The sequence below is a fragment of the Euprymna scolopes genome, chromosome 28 (assembly GCF_053919585.1).
Source record: "Euprymna scolopes isolate OS-2025 chromosome 28, ASM5391958v1, whole genome shotgun sequence".
NCBI classification, from domain to species: Eukaryota; Metazoa; Mollusca; class Cephalopoda; order Sepiida; family Sepiolidae; genus Euprymna; species Euprymna scolopes.
The window spans coordinates 12,229,292-12,256,283 of record NC_136509.1 but is presented as its reverse complement, the minus strand read 5'-3'; the positions used below and the strand labels follow the sequence as shown (position 1 = coordinate 12,256,283).

General features: G+C 32.7%; 1 protein-coding gene across 5 annotated transcripts in view; it reads left to right on the top strand.

Annotated features, from left to right (window-relative positions):
- LOC145249463 (MOB kinase activator 1B) overlaps nucleotides 1–26,992 on the top strand; it is a 155,115-nt gene that overhangs the window by 12,375 nt on the left and 115,748 nt on the right. The window contains exon 1 of one of the 5 annotated variants that reach the window (XM_080111032.1): nucleotides 8,670–9,031. The exons of 3 other annotated variants lie outside the window; for them this stretch is intronic. In XM_080111032.1, the coding sequence (XP_079967158.1) occupies nucleotides 8,991–9,031 (41 nt within the window). In that variant the 5' untranslated portion in view covers nucleotides 8,670–8,990. Of the gene's footprint in view, nucleotides 1–8,669; nucleotides 9,032–26,992 lie in introns of those variants that run through there. One more of the 5 variants, XM_080111030.1, reaches the window with a different exon arrangement.

Sequence of the window (26,992 nt, the reverse complement as noted above, 5' to 3'; positions counted from 1 at the left end):
GCTATAGTTTTACTTTCAGTTTCGATTCTAGTTGATGACACCCAAAAATACTTTTTATTTTACTTTTGAAATCTTGACTCTATAATAATAATAATAATAATATATACGAAATCTGAACAAATTAATATATCATATTTAAGTGTATTTTACGATTGGGTACCCCCCCCCCTGCCACTAGTAGTTGACTTAAAGAAAAATGGGGAGGAAAATAATAATAAAATAACCCTTCCTGGAACCTGTGATTAAAAATTAGTACAAATCCAATTTTATACAGTATGCAGTGTTTGCATCAGACAAGAATGTAAAAAAAAAAAAAGTTTTTTAACTAAAAGTTACACAAAACTTTGACATTTTTGGATAGGGTCTTTTTGAATTTTCTCTCCTTCAAGAGTTCTTTAAAAATGAAAAAAAAAAAAAAAAAAACGCAAGTGACCATTTTTTAAAAAATTTTTTTGAAATCTGTGTTTTAACACTGAAACATTAAAAATTTATTTCTTTGTATGGCATAAAGGTTTACTTCACAAAATCTCCAGTTACTGTATAGCTGGAAATGTCTTCTACATTTTTAAATTATTTCTCCCTGAATAGATTCATAAGAGTAGTGGTTGATTGGCAGAAATCAGAAGCTCACAGTATTAATGCTGGAGTCCCTCAGGGGTCCATCCTGGGTCCAATTCTCTTCCTGATCTACATTAATGATCTTCCAAATCACATCCTTACATCATTTGTAGACATTTATGCTGATGACACTGCTATCTATGATAGCACATCTAAGACCGTAAACGACCAAGTTCTCTCCGATTCTCTCTCCTCTGATCTTGAGCAAGTGGTACAATAGGTGGTTTGTTACTTTTAATGCATCTAAAACCAAGCTTTTCTTTTTACATCATCAACGCTCTGATCCCCATCTGGCATCAAGTGAAATGAATGGCTCTTGTCTTGGGGAGGCCTCATGTTCTGACAAGCTTCTGGGCTTGACCTTTACTCCTGATCTGAAATGGAACACATACATTAAATCCGTTGCCAAGGCCGCTAGAAAAATGGTGGAATCCTTCTATTGATCCAGTAGATATCTCACTGGTGATGCAATTCTCTATCTATATAAGAGCTAGGTACGTCCAAGGATGGAGTACTGTTGCCACATCTGGGCAGGGGCTGGTAGAAAGGACTTGCCTTGATAGTTCAAAATAGACTTCGTAGGAGATGTCCTTTTCTCTTCCCTGCAACCTCTTTTTCACAGAAGAAATGTTGTGAGTCTGTCTCTGCTTTATCGTTATTTTCATGGCAAGTGCTCGACTGAGCTCCAATCTATGGTCCTCCCTCGCCAAACTTTCACAAGAAACACCCGTCTAGCAGAAAACCCTATCAATAATTTCCCCCACTCTTTATCTGTGCCTTAACCTAAACGTAGATTCCATGAACAAAGCTTCTTTCTTAGAATTGCACACCTATGGAATTGTCTTCTGTTTTTCTGCTTTCCAGCTGACTACAATATGGTTGTCTTCAAGTCTAACGTAAACAAGTTTTTGATGAGCCGTTCCATATAAGTTAACAAATTTATCGAATTTCCATTACTAATGATTACTTTATTGTCCAATTGTCTACTGTACACTCTTTAACCCTTATCTTCGAGTGGCCTCTTGGCCTTGATAAGTGGTGATGCCTTTGTAAAAAAAAAAAAAAAAAAAAAAAAAAAAGTGTATTTAACAAAGTTGACTAGTTGGAACAAGTTCAAACACAAAGGAGCCGACAGTCATTTTTTATTGTGACATTTATTTTATTCATCTTAACTACTTGGTTATCCAAAAATTGAATGTTTAAAGTGTAGGAAATAATTACAAATGATGTTATGGGTTGGGTCAGGAGAATAATGGTTCTTCCTGTTCGCACTAATCTGATCATAAAACTGACACTTTCTTTGAGAAAGTCAGTTTGCTTCTTTTTTTTTTTTTTTTTTTTTTTAAATTGTTTTTCCACTCCGAACAAGATACAGTGACACTAAGTCATAAGGGGCTACTATTTGGGGCCAGATTTCCCGGGATACGATGTAGGGAGTTGAGTAGCAAGATGTCTGTTCACATTAAACTTGAACTTCTGCATGTCAGTACAGTGAGGGAAGCAGGAGCCTGAGAGGGAATTCCAAAGTCTAGTTCAAGTATAGAAGCTATTTGAGTAGAAAGTTTTATGGCATCTAGGGATTTTTTCAGTGTAGAAGTGGGATTTTGCTGCCTGTCGGATTTATAGGGGATATTTATGTCAAGGGGGTACAAGTGCTACAACTTCATGAGAGCAGAAGGGAAAACTTGTAAAACAAGCACAGGGATGCCACATTTCAGTGATAGGACAGCAGTTGGAGTTTGGTTACTAGTGCAGGAACTATTAAGTTGGCGATTCTTTTCTGAACCCCATCGAGAAACTAGTAGCAGATGCACCATCCCAAATGTAAAAACAATACTCCATGCAGAGCTGAATAGTGGCTTTAAAACCAACTTTAATAAAACAAAATTAATACAAAATATATCTACGGGGAAATCGGTGCTTATTCAAAATTACAATTATTAAAAAAAAAAAATACAAAAAAAATCTTTGATGTATGTACTCGTCATGGAACGAAATCATATTCCAAAAAGCACATAAATTGATCAAGTAGTTTTTTGTTTTTTTTAATTAGGAAAATCAAATTTTATGAGGAAGTAAGGAGGTTGGGAGCAGCCATATTGTTTTAAATTTTTGTCAAAATTCAAGGGAAAAAATTCAATTTGACTACCGAGATTTTGTTTATATTCAAAATAATTAAAAGGTTTTAATTGTTAAAAATCGTAATATTTCATTTTCCTAACTCGTTTTGTGACGAGCACATACACAGTAAAGATTTGTTTTTGTATTTTATTTTTCTTGTTTTTGTTTTTTTATTTTTTAATCAAGTGTTATTCTAAATAAGCACTGAGTTATCTTTACAAATAAATGCTTTATTTTGAAAAATGTGAGTACAGTAAAATTATGGTTAATAATAAAAAATGGACGAAGCTATCTTTTATACAATCAGGTCGTAACATTGTTTCTGAATAGTGGGGTACTATTAAATAAAGATTTTGATGTATGAGGTTCAAACAACAAATATGTTGTCTGAAATCCACACACAGTAGTGTGTGTAGTGGTAAAGGCCTGTGTACTACCATCCGTACTTTTTGGAACAACTGCTGATCTCAGTTGATGCAATTGAATGCCATGAACAGAGCAGACAGGCCTTGGGTTTTATATTGGAGTTTTCCTTTTCCTAGATGCATGTCTTAACGAAAACTGAGAATGCATCTCTCCCAGCGTTTTTTAAACACGCCCTGTTCAAATCCCCTCGTTGCTGGTTGACATTATGACAATCCCACTTACTTGATTTCATAACTATCTTAATTCATTTCGATCTAAGAGTTATTTCCTGGTGGCCAAGAGGAAGAGCGCTAGATTGCAAAGCCAAAGTTGACTTTGTTGACTGGGTTAAAGTCCTGAGACCAGTAATAATTATCATTTCCTGCACTGATGATTGCGTAAGCATGAAACCCTAATGTCTTTATATATATATATGTGTGAGTGTGTGTGTATGTGTGTAAATGACAAAAGTATATATTCCAAATTTCATGATGTTGACCATCCTATAATTTATTCCTTTAAATCCGTTGACACTTAACATAACATGCAGCCGAGATTGAACTCACTATACGAGTTTGTAGAGTAATTCAAATCTTGTCGGTAGTTGAATACTTGATGCTTCACCAGGGCTATCAAGGGTATCTTTTATCGTGACGCCATCACTAGATGGGTTGCCTACCACGGCTTAAGAGGAGCCCATCTATCCTCGAGTAAAGGATAGACTGCGCCAGTTCCCCAACCTGGTATTTTACCTCACGGTACATACAGCACCTCGCCTTCCCAAATGGTCATGCATCTGGTACTGGCCAGGCTCAACGTTGCTTAACTTCGGTGACCTCGTGAGAACCGGTGTGTCAACGTGATTGTGTTATAAACACTTACAATTCTTGACAGTAACTGTTTCATAGCACAAAATCATTCATTTAATTATTATATCAATCAATGAATCTATTTTGCTCTTAACTCATCAGAAGAAGTAGCGACTACCGATCCACCAAAAGAAAATAAAATGCATTTGGGCATAAATACAAAATCCGAAAATTGGAAGAGGAATTGAAATTACTTTATTTTTAGCTTACATTACGCCATTTTGAACATTTTGGAATATAGATTTTTGTCATTTATTTTATATGAGCATATACTCTGTAATCACATTGAGCTTCTTAAATTAAGGATTTGTATATATAAAAAGTGGAATAAAATTGAAAAAATTATATTTCCACAGAAATATAGGTATGGATACATATATATATAATGAAATAAGAATTATAGTTAAGTCTACCAAAATAATCCAAGATGGCAAAACTAAAGTATATTATAAATATTGAAGAGTTAATATTTATAAAGTAATCTCAACCAGATGTAAAAACTCGATAAAAACAAGTAGTTAATAAAACCTGTTAAAAAACATTTTGAAAAAGAGTTAAAAACATAACCCTTTTATTTATTTTTAAAAAGGAAGCACAAAATAAGTGGATAGTCCTTAATCCGTGGAGTTTCGAAGAAATATTTTCCTTCTCATCAGAGGGTAGGATTTAGAAAAATGCGGAATCGGATTAATGAAACTACAAGTAAGTCATAGATCTTACTTGGTAACAAATAGTGAAGCAGAGGGAATAGGGTGAAGAAAAAGGTGATTTCACGTGAATGGATAGTCTGGTGAAGGGTAAAATATCCAATAATGGTAAAATCCAAAAAAATTGATTAAATTTCCATTTCCACAAGTAAAATTGGAAGATGGTCTAAAGTAATTCAAAAGGCAGAAACCTGTGGAATAATTCACAAATGGGTACAAGGAAAAAGTGAATGAGTTCAAATAATATCATTAAAAGAAAGATAAGGTGTGCATAGAAAAAAGAAATCGAAGAATTTAAAACACGACTGTCAAGGCTGGGCTGATTTAAGAAAAATGAGTGAAGAAGAAGAAATTGAATGGTGATTGAGTTAATTTTAGAAAAGAACAGGCAATGTCAAAATGACGGATTAAGGACTATCCACTTATTTTGTGCTTCCTTTTTTTAAAATTAAATATGTTTTTAACTCTTTTTCAAAGTGTTTTTTAACATGTTTTATTAACTATTTCTTACATATATGTATGTTTCGTAGGTGTTAATCCAATTAAGTTCTGGTGTTTATAAAAATAGTTGTATTATATAATTTTTCTTTTATTTATACAAACATTATTGGCTACATATGTGCATTCATGTTTTAGCTGTGATTTCTATCGAAATCTTGCATCATCAGGCCATTAAAATTAATGGCCTAATGACATGTGAGTTTGAAATAAATCACAGCTGAAACATGTATGCACGTATGTAGCCAATAAAATTCGTATAAATAAAGAAAATTGTACAATAATAAATATAAAATAAAAAAAATCAGACAAAATGGAAAATCAGTTTATTGAATAATGTATAAGCAAGGCAGCATGATGGTAGAAATAATGGTACAAAACAAATTAAAACTGAATCAAAATATATCAATTGATTCGTTCGACCATATTTATTTGGTAAAAATGAACTTTATTGAACAGAACTCAACATTTTATACAATAAAGCGTGTAAGCTAATCTGAGGAGAGAAAAAAAATTAAGATGTAAAATCAGAGGGAGGAGTAGGTGGATAGGAGATGATTTTATGTTTATTTACACTGCATGTTTTTATTTTCTTACCCCCTTTGCTTTGCAGTCGGAATAAAGAAAAAAAAAAACCTGTTGTGTTTGGGTTTTTATACTTTGCGCGAAATTTAGAAGTGATGCCTCTTCTGATGTGATTAGTTGAAAAAAAACTACTGATTTGAGCTTGTCTAATCGATTGTTGATACATAAAAACAACATTCGCTGCTGCTTTCAAGAACGGCAACAAAGTTATAGTTTTAAAAATTGAATTGCCAACTGATATTGTAACAATAAAATTTACTTTAAAAAAAAAATGATTCAAACGAAAACTGAAAGTAAAAAAGACTTCAAGTCACTTCTGGAGGGATTTTTATCTTCAAATTCTTTTTTCGTTCCGTATAATAAACTTCTATGCAATTTTTTTTTTTTTTTTTTAGAAAAGTCCATTAATCTCTGAAGAGTTGTTTAGTAGTCAATGTAAGACGTATTATTAAAAATTCAGACGTTCGTATTAAAAGAATAAAAACTAATGAGCGTGATGTAACTACGTCTTTTGGTTTTGCTTTCGGTTTCGATATCAAACTGGTAATGTAAAATTTTTTATCAAATCATGTAAAAAAAACAACGGTTTTATTAAAGTTTAAAGGTGATTTATTTAAAGCAAAATGTTGCCTACGCTATCAACAACAACAAAAAAAAAATAATAGGCGCTTCTACACTATCAGAACGAAATTTTGTAGTCAATAAATGGAGTTTTCAGGTAAAAACAAAAAACAATGGTTTCTACTGATATTTTTTGTCAATTCTAATAAATTATAATGGTAGTTTCCAAATTATGCAGTCGAAATTACCTGAATATTACTGAATTATTAAAAAAAAAAAAACCTTAATTGTGTTAGCAGATGAAAAAATTGCGGCCATCTTGTTTTATAAAATAACGAAATGGAAAATAAGCTCCCTTTTAAACTCTCCTGTGTCTTACATAAGCAAATGCGATCGTTTTCTTCAAATTTTATTTATTTTAATAAATAATTTTCTACCTTATCGATTTTTGTAATTTTTGGATATAAAAATACGAGGAATACGTAGATATTGTTTTCATGTAAAATTCAGTTTTACGATTTCCGAAATTTCGTTCTGAGCAGTATCAGAATTTTTGTAGGAATTTTTGACACCCCTAACACGAAACTGCGAATACAATATAAAAATCTCGTAATTTCTCTGTTAAAAGTGGGTTATTTATTTTCTTTATGGATTATACTTCCAAAATAAACTATTACAGTTGTTTTAAAAGTAATAAAAATATTTTTATTTTTTTTTTAAACAGTAATGAATTTTCCGAACTCAATATTTTTCAATTTTTAAACTCAATATTTTTAAATTTTTAAATTTTAAAAATCTATCAAAATTTTTCTATTGATTCTATTTTTACGATATTTTCAGGGTCAATGTGAAATTTTATGTTCTTTCCAATAAACCGAATATAATATTTTAGACAAACGTTTTTTTTTTTTTTATTCACGGTTCCCCCCCCCCCCCAGTGTCTATTACAAAGAAAATACTTAATTTAGTCTCGGATAAGTACATAATTATTTACTCACAAATTGAAGAGAAAAGGTCAATACATAATATATTCAAATTTAAAAAAAAACGGACATCGTGTTCTTGTAGAATTTTACCTGTAAAGTTTGAAGTTTAAAACCTTTTTTTAAACCACGTTATTTGTTTTTTCTTTTTTCTTTTTTTTTTTTTTTAATGGAACCTTGGTCCTTGCTCCTTTAATTGAAAAAAAAATTAGGGCTTGAATTACATTTTTCGAGGAGTTATAAGCTTGGAAAGACAGGGGGTCGAATAATTCACGCCTCCAATTTTGTAAATGTCTAAAAATAATTAATTTCGACTCGGATAAGTACATAATTATTTACTCACAAATTGAAGAGAAAAGGTCAATACATAATATATTCAAATTTAAAAAAAAACGGACATCGTGTTCTCGTCGAATTTTACCTGTAAAGTCCGAAGTTTAAAACCTTTTTAAAAAAAAAAACACGTTTTTTTTTTTTTTTTTTTTTTTTTAATGAAATCTTGGTCCTTGCTCCTTTAATTGAAAAAAAAAATTAGGGCTTGAATTGCATTTTTCGAGGAGTTATAAGCTTGGAAAGATGGGGTGGAATTATTCGCTATTTTCACAAAAAATTCTGATACTGCTGCCAAGATAATATTTCAGACTTGAGAATGGAGTCTCATTTTAATATATAAATTTCACCTAAAAATGATCACTCAGTTCTTTACTACAAAACATAGGACAGAACGAGTAACTATTTTTTTCTTCTTGTATTTCTAAAAATGTCTACCATTTTCTTTTTAGAAGCACAAGTATATTTTCATATTGGTATTCCAGACTTGGGGGCAGTGTTGGTTGAGGTTAATGAAGACAGTTTTTCTCCAGCTGAAAAAATTACAAGAATTGGAGTGTGTGTGTGTGTGTGTGTGTGTGCGTGTGGAGGGGGGGGGTCTGCTAAAAATACGGTGAAGATGACCTTGTGGTCCAGAAGTGGGTGATCATTTTTACTTTAAATTTATATAGTAAAGTGAACCCCAACTTTAAGTCTAAAATACTTTATTAATTATTCTTTTTTTTTTTTGTATTTCCAGAGTGTTGTGTAATATTGAAAAAAAAAAAAAAATCCTGATTTTTTTTTTTTTTCCATTGACACCGTGGGCCCGTGGGGACAAGAAGTAACTTTTTTGCGGGTAAACAGGACAAATGATTTGAAAGTTACATTTAACAGTTGTTTTTCTAAAAGCCCCTATAAAAGAAACCATTTAGTTAAAAAAAAATAATAAAAATGACTCCAAACTTGTCCATATGAGTTGTGGTGGTGGTAGTGGTGGTGGTGGTAGTAGTAGTAGTAGTAGTAATAGTAGTTGTATCCGAAAATACCTTTTTACTACTTTGACTACTACTTACGCAATTCTACTATAGAAGTTGTAGTAGTTTTGTTTTTTTTTGTTTTTGTTTTTTCGTTGTGTGACCTCGGGTCTCTCATGATCCATCGGGGTAGATGAAGGAAGGGCCCGACCCTCCTCAAACAAACTCACCTATATATCGTCGTGATATTGGGGGAAAGGAAAACAAACATTGATACCATCCTTACCATACTTAGTGATTACTTGATCGTGGGAACCTTTTTGCAGAAGTTTAGAAAAAAAAAAATAATAACGAAACATGGGGACAGCTACGACGACTTGCCTCTCCTCGTGGTTACGGTAAATAATCTGTTTATATCTACCATTTATGTCTTGTGTATCGTCGACATGTACGTGTCTTTGAAATTATTCTCTTTTTAGAAAGTCAAACAATTTATTTCTTTATAATCTTAAACGAAGATATATATTTGTTTTTTGTTAATATAAATTGTTAATTGTAAATTTATTTGACTAAGGGGGGTAGCTTGATTATTATTTATCTTATTTTTATTTTTCTGAAGTCTAAGAAGGGGGGGACAAACAAACAAACAAACAAACAAATAAAAACGCGAAACTGAAATCGCCCCCACCCCCTTTCATACTGTCTCATTAGAACAAAGAATTATGAATTAACTTTTTTTTTTCTTTTTCGTGTGTGTACTTGTTAAAAAAAATTTTTAATTAATTTTTTTTTTTTAAATATATTTAAGATTTTTTTAGAAAAAATAAATACTGTTCTTATTTTCTGTTTATTTCCCAAACTTTCTATTTTTCCAACTTTGGAATGGAAATGGATTCATGTCTGCGATTTCCTCTCCGCTGATTCGTTACTTTCGCAATGGAACCTATTTTTTTTTTTTTTTTTTTTTTTTTTTTTTGCGGCGATAGCTTTTTCTTTCAAAGTTTGCATACAACTTAGCACCATCACGAACTGCCATTATAAGCGATTTTGTTGTTTTTGTCAATTTCAAGCTGAACCAGAATTTTTACTTCAAGAATGAATACATAAAATGTTGTCCAATTCTTGTTTGGTAACAAGACAAATGTCTTTTAGTCGAAAATTGTCTGCCTTTACCGACCACAAATCTGAAATCTGTTTTGTTCTTGGAGTCTTTTGTGTAGCCCCCCCCCTCCACCAATTCTCTGTACATTTTTGGAATAAATTAGATTGCGATCTTTTCTTTATCAAAAGAAAAAAATAATTTGCCCTCCCCTCTTGCGTTTAATAGTTTCGGACTTTTTGTAAATAAATGTATATAGCTTTTTTTTTTCCATGAATTTTGTTTCAATTTGGACTCTGATAATCTACAATTTTAAATTGAATAATTTTTAGATTTAAGCTGATTTAATAACTAAATTCATGAAATTGCGTGACAAACTTCTCTCGTATCTATTTCTCACCTTGCACATTATTTTTATTTACTTTTGATGAAATAAAAGAGCAATGCAATCAATATCGAAATGTAACAAATCGCGTTTTAAAAGTTTGATTAAAAAATTAACTTCTGAAATAAAATCTGCTATAATGCTTTGCTCGTTATTTTAATATTTTGTTTAAAGTTGCCTCCACCCCTCTTTAAACTTATTAATTCTAATTGGTTCAGGGATGGGGGTAATTCTATGAAAATACCCCCAAAAGTGAATTATTTAAAAATGAAAGGAATTTGCAAGCCTTTAAACTGTCGCATAGAAAGTCATTACAACTAGCCTAAAAATTTGGTGCTAATGCAGAAAATGATCCGTCCACGCTATTTTTTAATCGTATTTCCGCGTTTAATTAAAGTTTTTTTTTTTTTTTTATTCAATTGTACCTATTTACAATGTCTCCCCACGGGACAGAGTTAGACACCAGGGTCGTTTTTTAACGTGGAGAAAAGGTACAAAAATAAGAATTGTCTCAGTCGTGAAGGATTTCTCCTCCACTGAAAGAGAACAAGAAATGGAAGTGCCGCATCTGAAGAACAAATACTACACTTTGATCTTGGCCCAAAGGCCAAAACGTTATTATTTCAGCAGTACGAATCACTCTGCATGCATGCATGATTGCATGAGTACCAAAAATTCTTTGCAGATATTATCATAAACAATGAAAAGTTTGGAAGCTTTTTACATTAAATAATTTTATAAAGAGATTAAAACAAAATTAAATGACAAAATTGTAATTTTATGACAATCTTCCATAAATAATTTAGTTTAATAATTTAGTTTACTTCCATAAATAATTTAGAGCAAAGTTTAATAATTAAATTTAACTGTCAAAAACCCGATTAAAATATATTTTAGCTGGGTGGAGAAAGTACCCCCCACACACACTCACACAGTAACACACACAAAAAAAAAAAAAAAAAAGAAGAAACCTCTGCGGTTGATTTTGCTAAATTCCAATCCCAAATGCGTAAAAGTACCTGAAACAAATGATTATCAAACAAATGCATGCAATTCTTTTCAGCAAAGAATAAATATTCTTGATTTTATTTCGAGAAATTATAAGTATTGATTGCAGAAAAAGAATTCTTGGAACTTTTCCAATAGTTCCCCCCCCCCTCCAGTATTTTGAAATAGTTTAAACTGAACTACGCACTTTTAGAAAGAGAAAAGTCACAAATAGAAAAGGGAAACGAAGTAGCGGTTAATTTCGTGTGTGTGTGTGTGTGTGTGTGTGTGTGTGTGTGTGTGTTTCTTCTGTGCGTAGTTTGGTACTTGCGCAGTTTGCGGACCGTGTTGAAATATCTAGAAAGCAATTCTAAAACATGGGGACCGGGTCTTTTCACTAATCTATGCTTTCACCTAACAATTTAATAAACAAGATACTGTAAATAAAAAAAAAATATATATATATTTAACTTAAAAATCCATCTAAAAAATAGCCCGGTCCGTAAAATGCATATCCATAGCTTTCAAAAATACGTTGAATTCTTTTTATACAAACGTGGGTGCTTATTTATATTGAGATACATGTGAAATATGACGGTTCAAAATAAAATAGGAAAACTTGTGGATATTACCTATCAGTTGAAAGTACACGAAAATTGCGGAAAATTATCGAGTAGAATTTTAATTAAAAAAAAAGTTGGGTTTGTATTACTGTACACATAGATTCGAAAAAGTTGTCAAAAACAAATATATAACAAATAACTGTTATCAAAGGCAAGATAAGTTACTTTTCTACCAAACTGGATATATTTTTCGTGTTTTTATTCAATGTAACATTAACAATAACATATTTATTCAGCTCGAAAAACATACAGTGTTTACCGATGTATTGGAAAATTCAAGATGGCGTCTGATTCTCTCTTTAACACGATAAGTTTGGGAAAAGGTGTTATAAATAAAAACTATACAAAATACTATTAAAAACCCGGCGAATATATGTCAACCTATGTCACGGTAACATATATTGAGCGAGTTTTTAACAGTATTTTATCTGGGTTTTTATTTATAACATCTTTTCTCAAACTTACTGTGTTAAAGAGAGAATCAGACGCCATCTTGAATTTTCCAATACATCGGTAAACACTGTATGTTTTTCGAGCTGAATAAACATGTTACATTGAATAAAAACACGAAAAATATATCCAGTTTGGTAGAAAAGTAACTTATCTTGCTTTTGATAACATTTATTTGTTATATATTTGTTTTTTGACAACTTTTTCGAATCTATGTGTACAGTAATACAAACCCAAAAAGTTAATTATTATTTTTCGTTTCTAATATAAACACGTCACACGGTCTTGTCGTTCGGAGTTCGTGGACCCTGAATGCTAAATTAAAATTCTAATCGATAATTTTCCGGAGTTTTTGGTTACTAATATTTTCAACTGATTAGGATATCCATAAGTTTTCTTGTCATTTTTAAACGCTCAAACGTATAGTTCGATTATTTTATTATTTTCAGAAAGATAAAATGCTCTGGATTAAAAAAAATTTGGTCAATGTGCGCTAGATCATCAACTAAAGACTTACCTTTATTCGGGTTTGTTTTGAACGAATATCACATTTAAAATTACCGCCGAAGAGTAGTTTTTATGATATTATGATTTTATTATCCGTGTTGTTTTCACGGTAGCCATGTTTGTTTGTGCGCGCATACATTAAAAACAATAAGGGAATACATTGGATAATAAAGGTCTTAATATCATACAAACTACTTGGCGACAATGTTAAAATATGATATTTGTTCAAAACAGACCTAAGTACCCCTAAAAATCAGCTGTTGAAAGATGTCTTTAGTTGGTACTCTAGAGCGCTTATTGACCCAAAATTTCATATTAAAAAAAAAAAAGATCATGATATATTTGCGTTAAAGTTAATTTACTATTACATATTTAGGTTAAAAAAAAACAAAAAAAACTTTAAATTAGTACGATAATCGGTTTTTCCACTATGCCGACATGATCGATCGATTAAAAAAGGGAGTTTTCTCAATATATCAATTAACATATAAAGATCTTTCAAAATTCAATTAATCATGAATCCCTTTTGAAAATATTAGCAAAATTAGACATTTTTTTTTTTTTTTTTTTTTTTTTTTTTAGTAATTCCATATGCAATATTGGTTTTAACGCCAATATGTTCAGCATGTCATCATCTTTTCTATAAGGTTCACTCTCCCAGGCTTTGAATTTTCTCTTTGAGATGGTGTTAGTTTATTGTTAATCGCCCGAGGAATGCCGACAGGGCTGTCGGCTGTCCAAGCATTTTAAAAAAAAATTATTTATTTTTGTGTGCGCTGACTCTTCAATCCCACTTTCCGACCCTTTTGTCACATTTCCCACTGTGGGAGAGATAAGTATTCGTCCAACAAAACCATTTTCTTTCGTTGAGAACTTCCAATCCTTTTTGTTTACCCCGTTTTCTGACTGAACAGCTGAACCGTTCGACACGAAACTCTTAATGTCGTCTTCCGGCCATCCTTTCTTCAATTTACCTTTCTTTTTTTTTTTTTCTCTAAAGAAACTTCATCTTTTATTGCTGCATCTGTTGGCACTTAAATTTGCTCATTAAGAAGTTGATGTTCCTATTTACAATGCCTCCCCACGGGACAGAGTTAGACACCAGGGTCGTTTTTTAACATGGAGAAAAGGAACAAAAATAAAAATTGTCTCAGTCGTGAAGGATTTCTCCTCCACTGAAAGAGAACAAGAAATTGAAGTGGAGCATCTGAAGAACAGATGGTATTTATTTGCTCCCCCACCGAGCAAATTAGGCACAAGGCCGATTTTTAATGTGAGGAGTGAAGGGAGGGGGAAGGGGAAAAGGGGACCAGCTCCCGAGAGGTGGGAAATTGGAGCTGGTTAAAGGTCAGACATGTGGGGTTGCCCCCACATCTGGTCTTTGCTAGTCATAGCTTGCAGTATCTGCCGGAACAGATACTACACTTTGATCTTGTCCCGAAGGCCAAGATTGTTCTTTATTTTCATACCATTCGGAAATGCACTTACGACTTGTGGTGATTTCTAAATTTTACGTAGACGTTTAATATCGTATTTAGAATTCCACCACAAGACAGTTTTTGTACTTCAGAATAATACGAATATTATGAACTCTTATGCTGTAGTCGAAGACGAGATATTAATAAAGGAAAGGAATGAATCTTTTTGCAATTTAAGCCTATAATTTTATGGGCATTTTGCAGTCTAGACAACAAAACGATTACTTGATAAAAAAAAATGTCGCTGTGACATTTGTTGGGTTAGTTTCTGAGTATCTTGTTTAATTTTCGGTTTTTGAATGATTCACTGGTCAACAACAAATTTGAGGGTTTTTTTTTGTTTTTTTTTTTTGTTTTTTTAGCTGATTTAGGACAAGTCTGATGCACTGAATCCAAAAATCACATTGGTTTTACTCAATCCGGTCAAGTTTTTGAGTTATGGCCACATGTTGCTTTTTATGTTTTTGTTCACATGTATGCATGTGTGGAGCATTTCAGAAGATGGTGGGAGTAGAATGCCATTTTTTGATTGGAAATGATTATTTTAATGACAAGAAGTATTCAGGTCTGATAGTTTTGAGTGATTATGTCGAAAAGAGATGAGTTTGAAGTCATAAAACCTCAATCTTCCAAAAGTTGATACTCAGCATACATGAAGGACTGGTCTGTGTGAGAGGAATTGATGCCTTGCAAACAAAAAAATAAAAAAAGGAACGTCATCAATGACCCTCTGGTGGACAGAAGCAGAATACTTTTCCCACCCCTGCACATCAAACTCCGCTTAATCAAGCAGTTCAATAAGGCTCTGGACAAAGATGGTGACTGCTTGACTTACTTGTACCAGGCTTTTCTAGTATTGACCATGGAGAAGTTGAAAGCTGATGTTTTTTGACTATCGTCAGATCCTGCTGCTCATCAGAGTTTAGAAACGATGAAGTGTGGAAGACTTTTGTTCTGTTAGTAAAAAACTTTCATGCCAACAATAAGGCCAGAAACGATGCAGAACTTGTCAACAAGATGCTGACTGCTTTCAGAAACTTGGGCTGCATCATCAGTATCAAGATGCACTATTTTCACATATGGACCGATTTTCTGAGAACCAGGGGAAGAAATTTCATCAGGACCTGAAAGAGATGGAGACCAGGTATCAGGGTCGCTGTAATGCAGTCTTGATGCCTGATTACTGCTAGAATCTGATGAGCATTCCAGAAGTTCCATGAAACAGAATTTCAAGCCTGGAAGTTTGAACAATAGTGAAGCAACATGCAATTTATGTGTACTTGCATTTATTAAGGCGCATCGCGTTCAGTTTACAGTAATCAATGTTTCTATCAGGTAATCAATATATGTTGCTGGCAAAACATTTTTTCCTCATAACAACATATTTAGGATGATACCTGTTAAAAAAAAATTAGCTGATAATGCCACAAAAATGTAACCGATTTTATCACAAGATCTGATTTTTTTTTTTTTTTTTTTTTTTTTTTTTTTTTTTTTTGCAAATCAACTTAGCACAAAATCTGACCTGATGGAGAGAAACGGATGTCATTTCCTGATTCAGCAGTGCAACAATACCCTAAATCAGTTGTAGAAATCTAGACAACATTCAAAAAGTAAAATTTGCTGCCTAGTGTTATCGAAACCATCCGAATGACTCTCGTGTCAGCTATTTTCTCTTTGCTCTAACTTAAGACTCAACACTACTTATGTTTTAAATTGAATAAACGATGCAAAATAAGTTACAATATGTAAGACATATCCAGCTAGGTAGAAGAGTATCTTATCTTGTCTTTGACAACATTTATTTGTTATATATGACCTTTTTACGTTTTGTTGTCTCCAAAGCCGTCGGGCACATTAAAACTCTAGAGCGTTACCGAAGGACAGAATTAGCGTTATTCATAGTTGAAAAGGAAAATACTCTGAAATTTATCTGAAGTCCAATTATTCGTTCATTTCATTTTATTTTTATTAAAATCAAAAAAATTCGAAAATGGGCAGAAGACACTGAAATATTACAATTAAATACTGATGTAGTTTTTGAATCTAACAAAACCAACTTTTTGTTCAGAATCTTCCGGCTGTTTATAATGTTAACAGATAGAAGATGCTGAAAGATTCGAGTAGCAGGCATTAACTTTCAGTTTTTGGAGAATACGATTTCTGCAAAGAAGGAAAGTTTCCTCGTGATTAATTAATTTAAACATGAACACCGACCCCCGACCCTGCCTGCGCTAACTCTAAAAGAAAATCTGCAAATTATCCAAAATGAATAATGTTTGTGCAACTTTTGAAAATTGTTTGATACAACTTTTTTAAAAACATGTTTTATTTTTTTTGTTTCTCACTTAAATTTTTGTTGGACTAACTAAAATAATATTCGGGTTTCTTCTACTATTCCTGTAATTTAATAAGTGACAACCAGCCAATATTTGCCCTTTTTGTTTTTTCGAATTTCGCAAACGTTCCAAAGAGAGTCCCTAAAATATGTGTGGGCAATTTGGTCTGTCACTCTTGTTCAATGTTAACTTTGCTAACCTATCCCCCCTTTCACATAGACTGAATATCTTTCAAGGTCAGAAGAACAAACTTGAAAGAAAAGTCTATTAGTCTGCATTGTTTTGTTACCATTGAAGTTTGTGATTAGAAATGTTCACTTCCGGTCTTGCAAAGTAGTGTTTCATTGAGGACCAAGTTTCATATACTCTGCACCTCCCCTTTTGACGGCATTTTCTGTTTTTAGTGCTACTTAAAAATTAAATGGGTTCAAACACAAAGGACCTGATTTCCACTTACTGAACCACTTAATTTGTATGTTTTGTTTTTCTAATTAAAATAATTTTTATAAATTGTTTATAAATCTTACAGCTCATAGAAATGATTTAATTTCATTATAAACCTGAGGACTTTTAAATATAGAAAAAACAATTAGTTTAAAACTTTTAAATATAAAAAAACAATTAGTTTAAAACTTGCACATATCCTGATCATTATTTGTACGAACTCAAAAATTCAATTGTTGGCATTTTTCTAGTCAAAATTCTTTCTCTAAAGTCCCTCCCATAACCCCTAATATCTATGTGAAGGTTGCCAGCATTCCAAGTGAAAGGGGAACAAACTAAATTCGAACTTGGGACACTCAGTGTGGGTCATTAACCATTAGACCACCGTCACTTCCCGCTTACCAAAGTAAGCAAAAGTCTGTCTTTAGTGTTTGTGCATATTTACCATTAGTTATTGATATCAAAGTTTGATAATTTTTAGCAAAAGATATGACAAAACTCTCAAAGTAGGCATTTACTTAAGTCTAGGTTTATCAGGGTCACATGAGAGGTATATTCTTTTGCTGTCCTCTTTAATTTTTTTTTGGATGCCCCTCATTTTTGTAAAATGCTAAAGATTTGAAACGAATTCTAAAGGTCTTTTCAAAACGGTAAAAGGCCATCCATGTCAATGAAACCATCGTCCATCTTCAAAATTATTAATGTATAGTTTGATAATTTGTATTTTAGTCGTTGTAAATCTTATTGATTTCTTTTTAACATATTCATATATATAGTCATCTACATGCAGTACTGTTTTGTTGTATCACAACTCCTCAGTGTGGCTAGACATACACCTTTCCCAGCCGTGGATTGAACCTACAACCATCGACAGTCGGCAGCTCTAACCACTAGACCAAGAATCAGTGCCCATAAATATTTCTCCTCAAATGCCTATTAAATTAGCATTTGCCCGTCGCACAGGGCTCAAACTGTCAGTTTGTTTGCAAACATACAGTGGGCTTCGCTTGATCGCTTAAATTCTTTTTTTTTAATCAGATTTTAAAAGTTTTGAAAATTAAAATGATGCACAACTTCTGCAACACCTTGTTGATTAAGTTTGGGAATTTTTGCCAAATTTGGAGAATCTGTACGTAATTTTGTACTGAACCCTTTATTTAATGCATAAAAGTAGCTCTCTCTCTCTCTCTCTGTCAGCCATGAATATAGGATTACGTTTGAAATTCTATACAAATTCTTGAGCTCAGCAAGACTTTTCCGACAAAGGTAGGTCAGAGATTACATCTACCAAAACATTATGATAATAAAATCCAAGATGAGAAGAGTATTCTAATAAATTACATGTATTAATGTTCATCTTGCACAGGCTTTTGTCAGGATCATATTAACTGTAAGATGTTAATGTTCTTTGGGTTGATATGCCGTTAAATCTGCTATAACACTTCGATTGTAATGGTCGTTGAAATCCAAGTCTTTTTTCTATCATTAGTTTGTAAGCACAAAAGTCTTTGCTTCTTTACGAGATTCTAAGTACACATTCCAACGAGCCAAATTTCAAACTGTTTAGTATGCTAAAATTAACGTTTATTTATGTTAATCGCTTTCAAATCATTTGCATATTGAATTTACCATTAGTGTCCTTAGCCGATTCACTGTCTTCGTGCACACATTTTTTAAAAAGTAGTGCTTTACTAAAACAACGATTACTAATTTAAAAAACTCTTACATTTTCATCGCAAAGCAGCAACAATAAAAGAACGAGTAATACAGCAATACAAAACACGTCTTTGGGTTTAGTTTATTCAAGAGCAATAAAATAATACGAGAACACGAGAAGAGGAAATAATTCGATCATAGAAAATAACATCCAATGGATTAAGTTTATTCATTTTCATTGATACTGTCACACATCCTAATGGTTAACATGAAGGTCATTATTTTTTGTGGCACGGTGATGCGACGTCATGATCTTCGTGATATTTTAAAAATGTTTTTGTACTCCTTAGTCGTGATTGTTCTTCTAATGTTATGTTCTAAAGTTGTAGCGGTGACAAGACCGTCAGACCACACTGTACATTATACATTTTGTTTTTTTTTATAATTAACTAGCGAGGTGGGTATGTGATATTTTAATTTGTCCAGATTTTGTATATATTATTATAGTCGTCATTTCAAAAGTAATAATAATAAAAAAAGTATTTGGTACCATCAGCTAGAATCGAAATTGAAAACAAAACTGTAGCATTCAAAGCTGGTGACGTTACCATTGTACCAACATGACACGCATATGAACTGATTAAAAATAAACTAAGATGAATGTATAAAATTGTATAACGATTTTTTTCAATTTTGACCCCCCGTTTTTGACCCCTTAAAAACTATTTTAAGTGGCTAAAGACCCATAATAGTGAGTTTTATAAATTAGATTTAACAGGGCTTTACATTGCAAGTGAAACAGTTGCATTTGTGAATGATTTTTTTCAAGTGGCAACTAAAAATAATAAAATGCTTTTCTTTTTTTCTTTTTCTTTTTTTTCACCAACAATCTTCCAAAGCTCATTTCTGAGTAAAAAAATGTCTTTTCAACTTTAATTTTTTCAATAAAATGAGTAAAGTCAAATTATTTAAAGAATAAGAATTTAATAGAACAATAAACTATGTTTTTATTTTAACAAAGGCTGTTAAAAAAAAAAAAAAAAAAGAAACATCTGAATAAATTTGAATGTTTTAACTTCAAGTTTCAACATAAAATTTTATGCATATTTAGAATTACAGACACTTCTCATTTAAAAAAAAAATACAGAAAAGTCTTTATAATGTACATACTTGTCACAGAACAAAGATGTCATATTCTAAGTAAACAAAAATATTTAGTTATCAAAGGTTAACTAAAGATAAATTTGTCCGTAGAGCCCTGTTTAACCACCGAGTGAGCATCCTTTTTAAGAGACTAATATTCAAACTCCTTGGACTGAAATTCTCCAGCAACATAAGTACATAGATGTTACCAAGTTTGTAAAGAAAGTAGACTCTCTTTACCAGGCTAGAAAACTTGCATATGCCAGTATCCTATATCTCTATAGTCACCTTTTGTCTGTACATAGTATTGTTGCCACATCTGAACTGGTCCACTCTCCTTGAACAGAGTACAAAAACAAATCCCTAATCGAATAGGTCTTACACTGTCTGCTAAACTTTAGCCTCTGTGACAGTTGCAGCTTTGTCATTGTTTTACAAGTATGTCCACAGAATGTACTCTGACGAACTTGCTGCACCCCACCAAACATAAATACTCCAACCTACACAGTTAGCAGCAAAATCCCACCCGTTCACTGCAGGGATTCCTTAGATGCTGGAAGATTTTCTACTCTAATAATTTTTTACAAACTGTTTATCTTTGGAATTCCTTCCTTGCTCTTAGTTTTCTCCTCAATCATACAAATATGCAGAATTTTAAATGTAATGTGAACAAACATCCTGATGCTCAACTCTCCATCCCAGATGACACTCCATCTTCAAATAAAAAAAAAAATCTGACTTTTATCATAATAGCAACTTATATTTCAGTGGCAATATGCCTTGTTTGGGAGTGAATAAAAATTTTAAATTTCCAAAAATCAACAAAAGTTTTTATGAAAGAAAAAGAATAAAGTATAACTGAACAAATACAAACTTTCTTTTGTTTTCTCCCCCCCCCCCACTGCTAAAGGGTCATCATTTATCAAGGTCGAACGCCATCTATATATATAAAAGGTAAAATGTGTGTGACCATTTCATGTATGTCTTGCAAAGTCTTCTTTCGCACGCACTCCCCGGGGGGGGGGGGGTTACTATTGCTTAGAACTGTTTATATATCCCCTATATAATAATATCTACGATTTGGGAACGCGTGTAGCATATAGATTTATTCGCGTCGACTTTTACAAAATTATTGCTATTTTGGCTTCTTACATGTTGATTCGGCTTTTTCATATAAAAAGCGAAACTAATTCAAAGCTAAGTAAGGTTTCTCGGCATCACGCCGGGAAACGTCCAGAAGCAGTCAGCTTTGATCAATCTTGTATATCATACAATTGCTATTCAATCTGGACAATTGGGAGCTGCTTTCCCCTCCCCAACATCTGTTGGGGGGAAAAAAACAGTCAAATTTGGGTAAACAAACCCAAACGCTGCGTGACTTCTATTTGACCGTCTTAATTAGGTCAAATGGAAGCAGCAGATTTAACTTTTATTGCGCACGCCTCTTTTTATAGTTAAATAAATAAATTCAAACCTGTCTACGTTGTATGTCGGGATGGCCCAATGGTTAACATCGCACATTTTTTTTTTTTTTTTTTTTTTTTTTTTTTCTTTTCACACACTAATTTCCAACTCAAGGGTACGGGTTCGATCCTCATACTCACCTACCAAAACATTTTTTTTTATTATTTTACTCCCCCCCCCCTGGAGTTTTGATTTACCTCAAAAACACCCAGGCATCGCCGGATACCCCCCGCTAGTTTAAGGATAAAAGTTAATGATAGAATGATTACTAGTTGATAGATGAAGAACCTCATGAGAGGGTTGAGGATTATTTGAGTAATTGTGAGAATGATCTGAATCTGTTCAGACTGGATTTTAAGACAACCCTGTTGTAATCTGCAGGAGAGTAGTCCTGCAGCAATGTGTTCCACAGGTGAAAAAGCTGTTCATAAAAATTTTGCCTGGTACACAAAGGAAAAAAGTGTTTTTTATTTATTTTTTTTTTTATTGTTGTAGTAAGATAAGTTCTTATGAATGTTCTACAAGGAGGAATCAGATTGTAGCTCAGTCGAGCACCTTCTATAGAAGTAACAGAATAGGGAAAGACTAGCAACATCACTTCTGTGAGAAACTGGCTGTAGAGAACAGAAGAGATCACCACCCTATTATGATTTTATATAATTTATTATTATATATATTATAATTTTATATAATTTATTATATATTTTTTTATATAACCAAAGCAATGTATGATACTTTGAGATTTTCATTCTTTGATCTTCGATCACGCAAAAAAAACTTAATATTTGATTTCTTGCGTTTAAGGTTTACTTCCAGCCAGAAATTACTCCTGTCCACAATTTACTTTGGAATTGCAAAGTGTCATGATAGAAAATTTACCGTTTTTTTTTGTTTTTGTTTTTTTTTTTTAATCACCACAAATGGTTTACTTGTTAAGTATTGGAAATCAGTAATCTTGAAGTGTGTCGATTAGAAAGTTATTAAAGTTTTACGGTAAAGGTCTGATATTACTGTTTATTTGTGATTAGAGTATGAAACTTGGCTGGCTTGCATTCTGTTCTTGAAGACGATGGATGCCCTCTGAAAGTTGTTTCCAAAATGTATTCATACTGAAGCAAGGGTTGCACAATTTCTGGCCGCACCTTTCTCCTGGTGATAATCCATGAGATAAATGGAGAAAAAATGGTGAAAGTTTTCCATTTTTAAAACGAGTGTCCTCACAACTTCATTGATAACTAGAAGACGTGGGTTCATACTTTTTCAACGTCAAAGTGATCTTGCACCACCTTAAACTCCGTGATGGTGACGGATCTGCACAAATATGTGCATACACATTTTGTTTGATGAAATTGGATTTTTTTTCATAGAATTGGCTTTTCTTGATATTTTACCAATTTATGCATAAATTAATTTAGGTGTTTACTGATTTTAAAACACAGGATGCCGCAAGTCATGTACAGTTGACCTGCAGTTCATTTTTGTGACAATTATTTTTCCAAAATTTTAAATTTGTCTCTTCCTCTCTTTTGCAATATTGAACTTGCTGTATCCAATAAGTGAAATCTATTTTCGTCATTAGATGATGCCATCTCCATCACTAATAATTGTGATGTTGCATTCGTCTGATCCACTGCTTTTCCTTTGCTCATCATCTGTTTGCTCTTTTATGTCTCAGTTTGAGACTTCTGATTTATACTGTACCAAGAGAAATGCTCAGTATTGCCCTGCAAAAAAACAGTGAAATAAAAAAATAAAAAAAAAATATTATCTTTAGACTGTATCCAAATACTAGTTCATGTCATGAATATTGTCGAAGATAAACTCCGTTACACCAGTCTTTCTGTTTATCCCAGAATTGTTTTTAGTTACCTTGGATTTTTTTCATAGAATTGAACTTAAATGATGTTCGAAACTCATTCATATGTAAATTTAATATATAAAAGGCTATATTTTGAAACTCTATTTTTTCTGAAACTAAAAGTTGCAGAGCGACACTGGGGGCCTCAAATGGTTGGATTTTTTATGGACTGTTCTTTTATGGGTTTTTAATTGGTTAAAATAGGTTTTAATGGGTCAAAAACGGGTAAAAATTTTAAAAATTGTTACGCATTTTGTATATTCATCTTGATTTATTTTTAATTTTTAATCAGTTCATATGCGTGTGACATTGGTACAGTGGTAACGTCACCAGCTTTGAATGGTACAGTTTTGGTTTCAATTCTAGCTGATGGCACCCAAATACTTTTTTTTATTACTTTTGAAATCACAACTCTATAATAATATATACAAAATTTGAACAAACTAAAATATCATATTTAAGTGTGTTTTACGACTGGGCAAAGCCAGGGACCACTTCCCTCCCCTCCCCCACACTGCTAGTAAATTATGATTAGACTATGGCTGACAGTTTATCCATTTATAGATTTCCATTGCATGTCATCTTTTGTGAAAAAGGTCAGGAGATATGACCTGACTTTTTTGCTAAAAATGTGAAAGTGTAAAAATCAATTTCTCTGTAAGTTAATTTATAGCAAACTTTTCATAATAAATTAAACAAGATATTTTTAAATCTAATATGTTATCATTTCTTTGTAATCGATAACTTTCTTTCTGCAAAATCATTATTTAATTCTGGTTCATCAATTTCTCTTTATTGTTGCGCTATATTGTTATAATATAATTCAATTTAATTCCAACCAGAAAATACTTTGTCTGAATCAGAATTATTTGTAGATGGTCACCACTTTAAAAAATAACAAAACATGACTTCGTTTTTTTTTATTTTTTGTTCCTTCTCACAGACTTGATTTATTTGACAAAGGTCAAAATGTCAGACCTTCAGAATCATTTTACCTAAACATGTCAAATATGTACCCTTTGTTTTTATGGAGATCTTTTATATGATGAAATGTCTTAAAAAATTGTGTTAGTTATCTTTTTTGGTCCCCTGATAAAGGAGCGATTGGACCTAGTAATTCTCTCCCATTCGTCCGTTCACTTTTTCACACGTTTCTCAATAACGACACTTGGGATTTTTTTGAACATTTGCATAAACATTAGTCATGGTGAAAGTAAATTTTTTACTCATGCTTGGCTTGTTCGTCTTTGAAGTATGTAGTTATACAACAATTTCCCCATTATGTTTCTAGATTTCTGAGATGGGAATTGATAATTTAGATTATTTGGATTTTTCTGCTTGTGAAAATAACACTCAAGATGAGAACAGCATCTGAATAATCCAAATAATACAGCTTCCTACTTGTTTTCACAATGATTTACCAATTCCGTATCGTTGAACTTTGTTACTGGAAGTTCTGTTTGTCATTAGAGAGAAAGGAAAGTTCTTTGCTGTGGTTGTGGCTAAACGGTTATTGCTGTGAATGGTTTATGCACAACGTTTTGACCGATCTAACCTCCAACCTTCTTCAGCTGGCATATGTCTGTTAAACTCTAATCTGCATGGAATTTCAAATGGAATTGCAGATTCTCTAGTTTGATGGAAAGATTCACGAGTTTAATAAGGTACACCTGGAAAAGATTGGAAGTTATATCGGCCAAAACGTTTATGCTTGAAAGTATCCTGTACCTCTACAAGGCCATTATTCGCCCATGTATGGAGTATTGTTGTTACATTTGGGCTGGTGCACCTGCTACTAGTCTCTCGCTTTTGGACAGGGTTTAAAAGAGTTGCCAACCTGATAGGTTCTGTATTGTCATTCAAACTTCAACCTTTGTACCATCGACAAAATGTTGCATCCCTCTGCCTGTTCAAGTATTTTAATAGTGGATGCTCTGATGAACTACAAGCTCTTGTACCCCCTCGACATAAATACTCCTGACAAATCCGACAATCAGCAAAATCCCACCCCTACACAGTAGAGATCTAGATGTAAGAAGGCCTTTTACTCTAATAGTTTCTTCCCCCAAAATGCTAGACTCTGAAACTCCCCTCTAGGTTCCTGTTTTCCCAACTATACTGACATGCAGAAGTTCAAGTATAATGTGAACAGATATCTTGCTGCTCGACTCCCTACATAGTATCCCTGTAACTTATGTTCCCAATAGTAACCCCCTACATCAAAGTGGCACTGTCTTATTTGGGATGAAAATGGAATGAAAAAATTATTTAAAAAACATTAAAGATGAGAACTAGTCTGAAATGACGTTTCTGAATTTTTGAGATGAGGATTAGTTATTCGTATTATTATTATTAATTGGACTACTGTTCTCATCTTGAGTGTGATTTTCACGTTTCGGTGGATGTAACCTTCGACCTTCTTGAAGTGTATCTTGTCAAACTCAGGAATTTGAAGTTCGACAGAAACATTCCCGAGTTCGACAAGATACACCTGAAGAAGGTCGGCGGTTACATCCACCGAAATGTGAAAATCACACTCAAGATGAGAACAGTAGTGCGATGAATGATAATACAAACTAGTCTGAATAATCCAAACAATACAGTTTCCTACATCTTCATACAATGCTTTACGAATTCAATATCGTTGAACTCTGCAGGATCTTCTAAGATATTCTGATTGAGTAGTAGATGGTAGTGCTGCATCGTATTGTCTGCTTGTCTACATTTGTAAGTTGGTTCGGTCAGTTTTATAACCTGCATCACCATCATAGCTGCTTTTGATTGCCCCATTCCTCTTCTCTGGCATTTGAGCACCCTTCACTTGAACCATTGTGTTTCTGAACCAAAAAGGTTAGGGTTAGGCTTTTAATTATTTATTTATTTTTTAAATCACACTGGTCCATAACTTCCGAATGATTTCTTCCTGAGATGTTGTTAGAGGTTGGACAAGGTCTACAGTCGTTGGGCCACATTCATGAAGATGGTGTTCATCACCTGGTAGTTTTTATCATCTATACTCTGCTAGTAACTTCCCATCTTGTGCAGGTTATGATCTGAACTTCGTTAATTTAATATAGAATGATTCAAAATTAGGTTGTGATTATGCAACCCTTGCTTTATTTTACTATTGTGTGGACATCACCTACAGAATGTATTAATAGTTTGTATTTAAGGAACTTGGTTGTGATTGTTTAGTAAAAGTACTCCTAGTCTATGGATTTGACCATTCCAGGTTCATTATAGATCTTGTGATCATTTGCAAACAAGTGTTGCAAAGAATAAGAACTTGCATCACCCTCTTTCATTCCTTTATTCCTGGCTAGGAGAGTTGGATTCATGCCTTTTCTGAATCATATACAACACCTTAGTATGTACATTTTTTCTTCATCCGATTTTGGTATGTTGGATGCTGCAAGTGTCCAGGAATCTGGAGTGAGAAAGGTCTCCTGCCTCCTTTTGATGCTGCCTGACGTCACTGTGACGTTGCATGCAGTTATAACACTTTTATATGTGAGTCATGTCTTCCTTGGTCTGTCACACTCCCTAGTACCCGGAATAAATAGACACACTGGATGATAACTTTTGTTCAACAAAGAGTATGTATGATAAATTGTTAAGAATATGCATTGTTTTGGCATGAAAATGCCATGAAGGTGAGGGATAAGACAGGTGCATTATAAAGCTTATGAATCTGTTTGTGTTCTACTTTATGACTTTTTTTCTATTTGTATTTCACACTGCTTGACATTGTATGACCCTTGTTAATATCGATGTACCAAAATACTTTTATAATTAAATATAAATCTCTTCCCCATGTGTTTCTCCTCTTTCGTTGCAAATTTAGGTCAATAATAAAATCCCATTCAAATCTTGTCCGCATAGGAACTTTTCAGTTGTATAAAATAACATTGTTCTCCCCCTTCCCC